At 47.1% G+C, this 12,915-nt stretch overlaps 1 protein-coding gene across 1 annotated transcript; it reads right to left on the reverse strand.

The window, feature by feature from the left end:
* Window positions 1–2,632: 2,632 nt before the first annotated feature.
* On the reverse strand, window positions 2,633–10,131 carry LOC124029977 (zinc finger protein 239-like). The gene is made up of 6 exons (XM_046341502.1): window positions 10,066–10,131; window positions 6,592–6,678; window positions 6,090–6,173; window positions 4,918–5,054; window positions 4,525–4,758; window positions 2,633–4,326 (listed from the first exon to the last, which is right to left on the reverse strand). Exons 1-6 carry the CDS (start codon window positions 10,091–10,093, stop codon window positions 3,883–3,885), a joined length of 1,014 nt encoding a protein of 337 aa, XP_046197458.1. The 5' UTR covers window positions 10,094–10,131; the 3' UTR covers window positions 2,633–3,882.
* Window positions 10,132–12,915: the final 2,784 nt, after the last annotated feature.

A 12,915-nucleotide genomic window follows, 5' to 3' on the forward strand; every position in this document is an offset into this window, starting at 1 on the left:
CTTATCCTGACCTAAACTTAACTTACCTTAACCCCTTACCCCCTTAACCCTATCCAGACCCTAAACTTACCACTTACCTTAACCCTTATCCTGACCCTAAACTTACCCTTATCCAGACCCTAAACTTACACTTACCTTAACCCTTATCCTGACCCTAAACTTACCCTTACCTTAACCCTTACTAAACTTAACTTACCTTATCCTGACCCTGAACCAGACCCTGACCTTACCCTTATAGACCCTGATCTTACCCTTACCCTTACCCTTATCCAGACCCTGATCTTACCCTTACCGTAACCCTGATCTTACCCTTACCCTTACCCTTATCCAGACCCTGATCTTACCCTTACCCTTACCCTTATCCAGACCCTGATCTTACCCTTACCTTAACCCTTATTCTAACCAAGCAGTTGCTTATGAACAGATTGTCTGTTGATAGTATGACCAACTGTAGAGGATCTATAGATACCAGATCTGCACTATCCAAATAAAGTGGAACCAAAACGAAACAGGAGGGGCTCTGAAAGACACGGGGGTGTCCACTGATAGTTGACTAGCGAAACAGGAGGGGCTCTGAAAGACACGGGGGTGTCCACTGATAGTTGACTAGCGAAACAGGAGGGGCTCTGAAAGACACGGGGGTGTCCACTGATAGTTGACTAGCGAAACAGGAGGGGCTCTGAAAGACACGGGGTGTCCACTGATAGTTGACTAGCGAAACAGGAGGGGCTCTGAAAGACACATGGGGGTGTCCACTGATAGTTGACTAGCGAAACAGGAGGGGCTCTGAAAGACACGGGGGTGTCCACTGATAGTTGACTAGCGAAACAGGAGGGGCTCTGAAAGACACGGGGTGTCCACTGATAGTTGACTAGCGAAACAGGAGGGGAGGGTGTCCACTGATAGTTGACTAGCGAAACAGGAGGGGCTCTGAAAGACACATGGGGGTGTCCACTGATAGTTGACTAGCGAAACAGGAGGGGCTCTGAAAGACACATGGGGGTGTCCACTGATAGTTGACTAGCGAAACAGGAGGGGCTCTGAAAGACACGGGGGTGTCCACTGATAGTTGACTAGCGAAACAGGAGGGGCTCTGAAAGACACTCATGGGGGTGTCCACTGATAGTTGACTAGCGAAACAGGAGGGGCTCTGAAAGACACTCATGGGGGTGTCCACTGATAGTTGACTAGCGAAACAGGAGGGGCTCTGAAAGACATGGGGGTGTCCACTGATAGTTGACTAGCAAAACAGGAGGGGCTCTGAAAGACACAGGGGTGTCCACTGATAGTTGACTAGCGAAACAGGAGGGGCTCTGAAAGACACGGGGGTGTCCACTGATAGTTGACTAGCGAAACAGGAGGGGCTCTGAAAGACACGGGGGTGTCCACTGATAGTTGACTAGCGAAACAGGAGGGGCTCTGAAAGACACGGGGGTGTCCACTGATAGTTGACTAGCGAAACAGGAGGGGCTCTGAAAGACACTCATGGGGGTGTCCACTGATAGTTGACTAGCGAAACAGGAGGGGCTCTGAAAGACATGGGGGTGTCCACTGATAGTTGACTAGCGAAACAGGAGGGGCTCTGAAAGACACATGGGGGTGTCCACTGATAGTTGAAGAAACAGGAGGGGCTCTGAAAGACAGGGGTGTCCACTGATAGTTGACTAGCGAAACAGGAGGGGCTCTGAAAGACACGGGGGTGTCCACTGATAGTTGACTAGCGAAACAGGAGGGGCTCTGAAAGACACTCACGGGGGTGTCCACTGATAGTTGACTAGCGAAACAGGAGGGGCTCTGAAAGACACTCATGGGGGTGTCCACTGATAGTTGACTAGCGAAACAGGAGGGGCTCTGAAAGACACGGGGGTGTCCACTGATAGTTGACTAGCAAAACAGGAGGGGCTCTGAAAGACACGGGGGTGTCCACTGATAGTTGACTAGCAAAACAGGAGGGGCTCTGAAAGACACGGGGGTGTCCACTGATAGTTGACTAGCAACAACAACAACTGGAACGTAAAAGACACCCACTAAATTTTCCCAAGAGGCAAACAAAATAAAAACCCAAACTGGAAAGACAGGAAGCAAAACCAAAACTGGGAAGATCAGACACAGGAATGTTTATCTAGAAATCAAAGCGGGATGCGAACTAAAAGGTGTTGACCCTCCAGAACTCTCAAGACCACTGGCCCAGCCGCTTTTAAATTTCACCTGGGCACTTCACTGATTTCCTTATATGAACTGTAACTCAGTAAAATCTTTGAAATTATTACATTTATATTTTTTGTTCAGTGTAGTTCAATTACATGTAGTTCCCCGACAGCCCATTTTGTTTACAGTCTTTGGTATGACTAATTTTGTCCATTCTTCGTTATAAACCACCTGTTTTTGTAGGGGATAATACATGTCTATTCTGAGGAAGAGTTCCTTATCAGTAGGAAACACACTTTAGTGTGAAACTAAAGGGAGGGACTAAGGCTACATAACAAATGACACACTATTCCCGATACAGTGCACTACAGAGCGCTATGGGCTAAAAACAAACTTCACTGGCTGCATTGTGAATGTGACTCAATAGCACCACCTACAGGACGACAGGGGAACTTAATTTATTTCAAACAGTTTTCACAGGATGAAACATAGTAGAATAGTTTATTTATTAAAATCAGATCAATACTCAGATAATAAAAGAGACAAAAAAAATCAGTAAACTGTGTTTACCAGAGAATGTTCATTAGCACTGTAGTATACTATACACTGTTTTGTGTCCCTACTGGCACCCTATTCCCTATATAGTGCACTACTTTAGGCTCTGAGCAACATTAGTGCACTATATAGGGAATAGGGTGCCATTTGGGAATCATGTTATATGATCAATATCAGATCGTGTACATTCTAAATGGATGGATGACATTTTACCATTAAGACCAGGGTCCCAAATGGCACCCTATTCCCTAATTATATAGTGCACTACTTTTAGCCAGAACCCTATGGGCCCTGGTCAAACGTAGTGCACTAAATTGGGTGTCATTCAGGACTCCAATAACAATTTCTTGTCAAACATCACATTCTGACACTTTAAAAAGCTCATATTTGAGCTCAGAGTAAACCACTGATGTTCTGCAAAAGGGAGGAATAGTGTCCTGAATGGTGTCCCAACTCCCTTTATAGTGCAGTCCTTTTGACCAGAGTGAATAGTGTCCCTACTCCCTTTATAGTGCAGTCCTTTTGACCAGAGTGAATAGTGTCCCTACTCCCTTTATAGTACAGTCCTTTTGACCAGAGTGAATAGTGTCCCTACTCCCTTTATAGTGCAGTCCTTTTGACCAGAGTGAATAGTGTCCCAACTCCCTTTATAGTGCAGTCCTTTTGACCAGAGTGAATAGTGTCCCTACTCCCTTTATAGTACAGTCCTTTTGACCAGAGTGAATAGTGTCCCTACTCCCTTTATAGTGCAGTCCTTTTGACCAGAGTGAATAGTGTCCCTACTCCCTTTATAGTGCAGTCCTTTTGACCAGAGTGAATAGTGTCCCAACTCCCTTTAGAGTGCAGTCCTTTTGACCAGAGCCCACAGTGAATGGTGTCCCATTTGATCAGAGCCCACAGTGAATGGTGTCCCATTTGACCAGAGCCCACAGTGAATGGTGTCTCATTTGACCAGAGCCCACAGTGAATGGTGTCTCATTTGACCAGAGCCCACAGTGAATGGTGTCTCATTTGACCAGAGCCCATAGTGAATGGTGTCTCATTTGACCAGAGCCCACAAGGAATGGTGTCCCATTAGGGACATCATGAAGCAGTAAAACCTCCCATCGTGATCACAGTTCAGACACACAATGGCACGTTTCCAGTACTGTTATTTCGTAGTCCGCTTAGAGAGGACTTTTATTTTGAAGCCACCGCCACCCCAGTGTCTTCACTAGGAGATGATTGGACAGTGTCTCTCATGTGACACTCTTGGTGCCTCTTCAGCTGCCCTGACGCCGTGAACCCTTTCCCACATGCGCTACACAGGAAAGGCCGCTCCCCGGTGTGTGTCCTCATGTGTAGCTTCAGACTCCCCGGTGTGGTGAACCCCTTATCACAGACAGTACAAGGGTACGGCCTCTCTTTAGTGTGTGTGATCTGATGCACTTTCAGGTTGCCAGATTGGGCAAAACTGGTCCCGCATATGGCGCAGATGAATGGTTTCTCTCCGGTGTGTGTCCGCTGGTGGCTCTTCAGGTCTCCAGCACGCAAGAAGGTTCGGCCGCAGAAGGAACAGCAGAATGGTTTCTCTCCGGTGTGGGTTCTCTGGTGGGTCCGCAGGTTCCCTAGCTCCGTGAAGCTCTTCGATTGGAGACAGATAAACAAAAAGACAAAAACAAAAATTAAAAAGAGGGGAAGCAGAGAAATATCGCACATATAACATCTACAGTTTATAAGACTTGCCTTCAAAGAGAATGGCAAATCTATAACTCGCATTTCTATCTGAAAACTTTTGGTTCGTACACAAAGCTACATATGGTAACTTTAATTGACACACACCTTGCCACACTGGCAAATGTGGTAGGTCTTCTGCCCCGTGTGGAGCAGCTTGTGTTTCTTCAGGTCGTGGGCTCGGGAGAACCGTTTCCCGCACTCTGAGCATTGGTGTGGTTTCTCCTTGGTGTGTGTCTGCAGATGGGTCTTCAGGTTGCCACGGATGGCAAACCCTTTACCACATACGGAGCAGTGGTGGAGGTTCTCCCCTTTGTGGATCATCTGGTGGCACTTGAGCGACTTGAATCAAAACCAACTTTATTTAGATCATTACTTACAACAAAATGCAGTGCAAAGTGCTTCCCATACATAAAATCAATAAACCGTGAGAAAGATAAAAACAAAACAGCAGACGAGGAGTAAATAGATAAATTTTAAGACCGTAAAACAACAACGAACCTTGAAGTAGGAGAAGCTTTTCCCACAGTCATTGCAGTGGTACGGTTTCTCCTCCCGGTGAGTCTGCTGGTGGTCTTTATAGTGGGCCAGCCGGGAGAAGCTTTTCTGACACTGGGAACACTGGTACGGTTTCTCCCCTGTGAATAGAATAACTTCATATTGATTCAAACTGGGGTTGAGAACAACGTTGCAGAAGTGGGCGGCAGAGTGGGGAGTTTCTCTCTGCGCTTAGTTATAATCAACTTCATGTAAAAATATTAAAAAATGCAATAAAATAAGCTAATGCAATTGAAGGCATGTATCAAATACTTGCTTATACTGAAACTCCCAATGTCATATCCAACCGTTATACTAATTTAAAGCAATAGTCGTGTGTGTGTGGTCACCGAAATGATAATTTCAGCACTGACTTGATTGGGACAGCGCCACCACATTGCTTTAAGAGGAGTGTGGGTGACTCGTCTTGATACATCAATTAACTAAAATGGCAGATTTTTTATTTTAGTCGCTGAATGTTCGTTTGGATATTGGATAACAATTAGGCCGGGGAAATGTTAGCTAAGTGAGTAATTGGATTCCAGTTTGCTCATATATTAAGTGATCAGAGCATTTTGCCAGCGTGTTATGTAGCTTAACAAGTGGATTCTGCTCTTCTCTGGCGTGGCAGCCTGTCCTCCTCCCAACCGAAGGCCTGTGTCTTGTCTGATAATCAGTCAATGAGAATTTATTCAACTTAAAAATCGCTGTCTGTACATCAGACTGAATTCACAACCCCTTGACTTTTTCCAAAATGTTTCATCATGGCCACAAATGTCTCTGGCCCAGCCACTACTGGAATCCTGGCTGCTGCTGCGGCTGAGAGAGAAACGTAGTGGGCTGAAAAGGTGGGCAGACTTCCATAGCACAGCATGGCAAGCCTGAAACCGTCGGGCTGAGAATGAGAACTCTACACAGAACACATACCAATGATATGGAAGACAGAGACAAGATTAACATAAATACCAATGATATGGAAGACAGAGACAAGATGAGCATAAATACCAATGATATGGAAGACAGAGACAAGATGATCATAAATACATTTTCATTTAAAAGCCGGTACAAAACGTTGAGTATCTTTCTGAGAGATATAAATCTGAGAGGTAAAACAGCCCATGTATTATATAACAGACCTGTGTGGATGCGCTGGTGGATCTTGAGGTTACCCTGCGCAGTGAAACCTTTCCCACACTCGGAACACTGGAACGGCTTCTCTCCTGATACACAGACAGAACGTTTCAATGTCACAAATAACAGATTAAAAAAACACATTGACGCCCAATCCAAAGAGAGTTGAGACACTGATAACATTTGTAGGCAATTATAATATCAAAATCTGTTATAATACATTACATCATATCATTAACATCATGTATTTTTATTTAATTTGGCAAGTCAATTAAGAACACATTCTTATTTACAATGACGGCCTACCGGGGAACAGTGGGTTAAACTACCTTGTTCAGAGGCAGAACGACAGATTTTGACCTTGTCAGCTCGGGGGATTCGATCCAGCAACCATTTCGGGTTACTGGCCCAACGCCCTAACCACTAGGCTACGCTGCCGCGCCCTCATCATCAACAAACATCCCATGACATCATCCTTTATACACCTGGAAGAAGGAGCCACTACACCTGTGTGGGTCATCTGGTGTTTCTTCAGCCCTCCCAGACTGGTGAAAGTCTTCCCACACTGATGACAGACGTGGCTCACCCTCTCTCCTAGGGATGAGTTAGAGGTACCGATAAAGTCAAGCAAGAGCATCCATATATATCGATTCCAACATTTTGTCATCTAAGCCAGAAATCTTGCTTGTTTGTAGGTGACCAAATACTTATTTTCCACCATAATTTGCAAATAAATTCATTTTAAAAAATCCTACAATGTGATTTTCTGGATTTTTTTCCTTCTCATTTTGTCTGTCATAGTTGAAGTGAACCTATGATGAAAATTACAGGCCTCTCATCTTTTTAAGCTGGAGAACTTGCACAATTGGTGGCTGACTAAATACTTTTGCCCCACTGTATATCGATTCCAACATTTTGTCATCTAAAAATAACACAGTTAAGTGATATTTCCCATTGCTAGACATATTTTTGATTCAGCCCCTCAATAAATGTGTGGCACATGCTTACCTCTCTCTTACTATGATAATAATACATACAACTTTTAAAATGTGACTGACCCCTCTCTCCTGTGTGGATACGGATTTATTTAGCATTTACATGAGAAGACCTCTACACTTCACAGCACTTCTACATAGAGAAGTAGTCGACGTCACTAAGAATGGTCCCAAATCCATCAGAAACATCAGACTGCATGGTCTGGTCTGGTGGATGTTGAGTTGTGATGTTATGGCAGGCATGGTCTGGTGGATGTTGTGATGTTATGACAGGCATGGTCTGGTCTGGTGGATGTTGTGATGTTATGACAGGCATGGTCTGGTCTGGTGGATGTTGTGTTGTGATGTTATGACAGGCATGGTCTGGTGGATGTTGTGATGTTATGGCAGGCATGGTCTGGTCTGGTGGATGTGATGTTATGGCAGGCATGGTCTGGTCTGGTGGATGTTGTGATGTTATGACAGGCATGGTCTGGTCTGGTGGATGTTGTGATGTTATGACAGGCATGGTCTGGTGGATGTTGTGATGTTATGACAGGCATGGTCTGGTGGATGTTGTGATGTTATGACAGGCATGGTCTGGTCTGGTGGATGTTGTGATGTTATGACAGGCATGGTCTGGTCTGGTGGATGTTGTGATGTTATGACAGGCATGGTCTGGTGGATGTTGTGATGTTATGGCAGGCATGGTCATGATGTTATGACAGGCATGGTCTGGTGGATGTTGTGATGTTATGACAGGCATGGTCTGGTCTGGTGGATGTTGTGATGTTATGACAGGCATGGTCTGGTCTGGTGGATGTTGTGGATGTTGTGATGTTATAGGCATGGTCTGGTCTGGTGGATGTTGTGATGTTATGACAGGCATGGTCTGGTCTGGTGGATGTTGTGATGTTATGGCAGGCATGGTCTGGTCTGGTGGATGTTGTGATGTTATGACAGGCATGGTCTGGTGGATGTTGTGATGTTATGGCAGGCATGGTCTGGTCTGGTGGATGTTGTGATGTTATGACAGGCATGGTCTGGTGGATGTTGTGATGTTATGCAGGCATGGTCTGGTCTGGTGGATGTTGTGATGTTATGACAGGCATGGTCTGGTCTGGTGGATGAGTTGTGATGTTATGGCAGGCATGGTCTGGTCTGGTGGATGTTGAGTTGTTATAGCAGGCATGGTCTGGTCTGGTGGATGTTGTGATGTTATGACAGGCATGGTCTGGTCTGGTGGATGTTGTGATGTTATGACAGGCATGGTCTGGTCTGGTGGATGTTGTGATGTTATGACAGGCATGGTCTGGTCTGGTGGATGTTGAGTTGTAATGTTATGACAGGCATGGTCTGGTCTGGTGGATGTTGAGTTGTTATGACAGGCATGGTCTGGTCTGGTGGATGTTGTGATGTTATGACAGGCATGGTCTGGTCTGGTGGATGTTGTGATGTTATGACAGGCATGGTCTGGTCTGGTGGATGTTGTGATGTTATGACAGGCATGGTCTGGTCTGGTGGATGTTGTGATGTTATGACAGGCATGGTCTGGTCTGGTGGATGTTGTGATGTTATGACAGGCATGGTCTGGTCTGGTGGATGTTGTGATGTTATGACAGGCATGGTCTGGTCTGGTGGATGTTGTGATGTTATGACAGGCATGGTCTGGTCTGGTGGATGTTGTGATGTTATGGCAGGCATGGTCTGGTCTGGTGGATGTTGTGATGTTATGACAGGCATGGTCTGGTCTGGTGGATGTTGTGATGTTATGACAGGCATGGTCTGGTCTGGTGGATGTTGAGTTGTGATGTTATGGCAGGCATGGTCTGGTCTGGTGGATGTTGAGTTGTGATGTTATGGCAGGCATGGTCTGGTCTGGTGGATGTTGTGATGTTATGACAGGCATGGTCTGGTCTGGTGGATGTTGAGTTGTGATGTTATAGCAGGCATGGTCTGGTCTGGTGGATGTTGTGATGTTATGACAGGCATGGTCTGGTCTGGTGGATGTTGTGATGTTATGACAGGCATGGTCTGGTCTGGTGGATGTTGTGATGTTATGACAGGCATGGTCTGGTCTGGTGGATGTTGTGATGTTATGACAGGCATGGTCTGGTCTGGTGGATGTTGTGATGTTATGACAGGCATGGTCTGGTCTGGTGGATGTTGTGATGTTATGACAGGCATGGTCTGGTCTGGTGGATGTTGTGATGTTATGACAGGCATGGTCTGGTCTGGTGGATGTTGTGATGTTATGACAGGCATGGTCTGGTCTGGTGGATGTTGTGATGTTATGACAGGCATGGTCTGGTGGATGTTGTGATGTTATGACAGGCATGGTCTGGTCTGGTGGATGTTGAGTTGTGATGTTATGACAGGCATGGTCTGGTGGATGTTGTGATGTTATGACAGGCATGGTCTGGTCTGGTGGATGTTGTGATGTTATGACAGGCATGGTCTGGTCTGGTGGATGTTGTGATGTTATAGCAGGCATGGTCTGGTCTGGTGGATGTTGTGATGTTATGGCAGGCATGGTCTGGTCTGGTGGATGTTGTGATGTTATAGCAGGCATGGTCTGGTCTGGTGGATGTTGTGATGTTATGGCAGGCATGGTCTGGTCTGGTGGATGTTGAGTTGTGATGTTATGGCAGGCATGGTCTGGTCTGGTGGATGTTGTGATGTTATGGTAGGCGTGGTCTGGTCTGGTGAGTTGTGGTAGCAGGCATGGTGGTGGATGATGTTATGACAGGCATGGTCTGGTCTGGTGGATGTTGTGATGTTTGACAGGCATGGTCTGGTGGATGTTGTGATGTTATGACAGGCATGGTCTGGTCTGGTGGATGTTGAGTTGTGATGTTATGGCAGGCATGGTCTGGTGTACTGAAGTTGGTCTCATCTCGCGCTGTGGTGCAATAAGGCTTGAGCACCACCATGGCTGCTTGCAGCTATATTCTATCTTGTAATAGTCTTTGCAAAATACTGAAAAATAATACTTGTTCACAATAACCTGTGTGGATGGTGAGGTGTCTCTTCATGTCGTCTGAGCGTGAGAAACATTTCCCGCAGACGGAGCACAGGTGGGGTTTCTCTCCGCTGTGAGTCTGTGTGTGCCTCTTCAGGCTTCCCACGGTGATGAAGGTCTTGCCACACTGGGAGCAAGGGTGTGGCTTCTCCACTGCACTCTATTTCGAACTCTGTTCATTCTGTCTGAACAGTCTGTGTCCGAGTTGGCGCCCCCTCCTGTTTCCGTGACAACACTACAGGTTAAATAGTGTCGGGAAAGAGTATCTCTTTAAGATCAATGTTCTCTTACGTAAACACTATAAACTATCAAAGTGGATACAACCAAAGCTTTTTATCATCCCCATGAATGGTTATTGTGGTCTGTGATTACCGGAGTTGGTCTCATCTCCAGACCTCCCTCCTCCTCTGCATCTCTTCTAACAATAGAAAGCCCTGTTAAAATACAGATTCACATGAATAGTACCGATAATATCCATCAGAACTTCTATAACCAGGCACCAGGTAACCAGGCAACGGGGGCCTGAGTGTCTGCTGATGTTTATTATTTCTGTCAATCAGTGTTTGATATAGACATGGGTAACCAGTGTACAATAATGAGTGCAGAAGGATAAGAGCCCAGAGGACTCTACTGTACCACCACTACTACCCAGAGGACTCTACTGTACCACCACTACTACCCAGAGGACTCTACTGTACCACCACTACTACCCAGAGGACTCTACTGTACCACCACTACTACCCAGAGGACTCTACTGTACCACCACTACTACCCAGAGGACTCTACTGTACCACCACTACTACCCAGAGGACTCTACTGTACCACCACTACTACCCAGAGGACTCTACTGTACCACCACTACTACCCAGAGGACTCTACTGTACCACCACTACTACCCAGAGGACTCTACTGTACCACCACTACTACCCAGAGGACTCTACTGTACCACCACTACTACCCAGAGGACTCTACTGTACCACCACTACTACCCAGAGGACTCTACTGTACCACCACTACTACCCAGAGGACTCTACTGTACCACCACTACTACCCAGAGGACTCTACTGTACCACCACCACTACCCAGAGGACTCTACTGTACCACCACTACTACCCAGAGGACTCTACTGTACCACCACTACTACCCAGAGGACTCTACTGTACCACCACTACTACCCAGAGGACTCTACTGTACCACCACTACTACCCAGAGGACTCTACTGTACCACCACCACTACCCAGAGGACTCTACTGTACCACCACCACTACCCAGAGGACTCTACTGTACCACCACCACTACCCAGAGGACTCTACTGTACCACCACCACTACCCAGAGGACTCTACTGTACCACCACTACTACCCAGAGGACTCTACTGTACCACCACTACTACCCAGAGGACTCTACTGTACCACCACTACTACCCAGAGGACTCTACTGTACCACCACTACTACCCAGAGGACTCTACTGTACCACCACTACTACCCAGAGGACTCTACTGTACCACCACTACTACCCAGAGGACTCTACTGTACCACCACCACTACCCAGAGGACTCTACTGTACCACCACCACTACCCAGAGGACTCTACTGTACCACCACCACTACCCAGAGGACTCTACTGTACCACCACCACTACCCAGAGGACTCTACTGTACCACCACCACTACCCAGAGGACTCTACTGTACCACCACCACTACCCAGAGGACTCTACTGTACCACCACACTACCCAGAGGACTCTACTGTACCACCACTACTACCCAGAGGACTCTACTGTACCACCACTACTACCCAGAGGACTCTACTGTACCACCACTACTACCCAGAGGACTCTACTGTACCACCACTACTACCCAGAGGACTCTACTGTACCACCACTACTACCCAGAGGACTCTACTGTACCACCACTACCCAGAGGACTCTACTGTACCACCACTACCCAGAGGACTCTACTGTACCACCACTACCCAGAGGACTCTACTGTACCACCACTACCCAGAGGACTCTACTGTACCACCACTACCCAGAGGACTCTACTGTACCACCACTCCCCAGAGGACTCTACTGTACCACCACTACCCAGAGGACTCTATCCTCACCCCATTCCAGCGAGCTACTGTCCTGCTACTACCCAGAGGACTCTCTCCCACCCCATTCTAGTGAGCTACTGTCCTGCTACTACCCAGAGGACTCTCTCCCACCCCATTCCAGCTAGCTACTGTCCTGCTACTACCCAGGACTATCCTCACCCCATTCCAGCTAGAAACTGTCCTGCTACTACACAGAGGACTCTATCCTCACCCCATTCTAGCTAGCTACTGTCCTGCTACAAGCCAGAGGACTCTCTCCTCACCCCATTCCAGCTAGAAACTGTCCTGCTACTACCTAGAGGACTCCCACCCCATTCCAGATAGCTACTGTCCTGCTACTACCCAGAGGACTCCCACCCCATTCCAGCTAGCTACTGTCCTGCTACTACCTAGAGGACTCCCACCCCATTCCAGCTAGCTACTGTCCTGCTACTACCTAGAGGACTCCCACCCCATTCTAGCTAGCTACTGTACTGCTACTACCTAGAGGACTCCACTGTACCACCCTACTACCCAGAGGACTCTACTGTACCACTACTACCCAGAGGACTCTCCCACCCCATTCTAGCTAGCTACTGTACCGCTACTACCCAGAGGACTCCACTGTACCACTACTACCCAGAGGACTCTACTGTACCACTACTACCCAGAGGACTCTCTCCCACCATTCTAGCTAGCTACTGTCCTGATACTACCCAGAGGACTCTCTCTCACCCCATTCCAGCTAGCTACTGTCCTGCT

The sequence above is a fragment of the Oncorhynchus gorbuscha genome, unplaced genomic scaffold (genome assembly GCF_021184085.1).
Source record: "Oncorhynchus gorbuscha isolate QuinsamMale2020 ecotype Even-year unplaced genomic scaffold, OgorEven_v1.0 Un_scaffold_8534, whole genome shotgun sequence".
Classification (NCBI taxonomy): domain Eukaryota; kingdom Metazoa; phylum Chordata; class Actinopteri; order Salmoniformes; family Salmonidae; genus Oncorhynchus; species Oncorhynchus gorbuscha.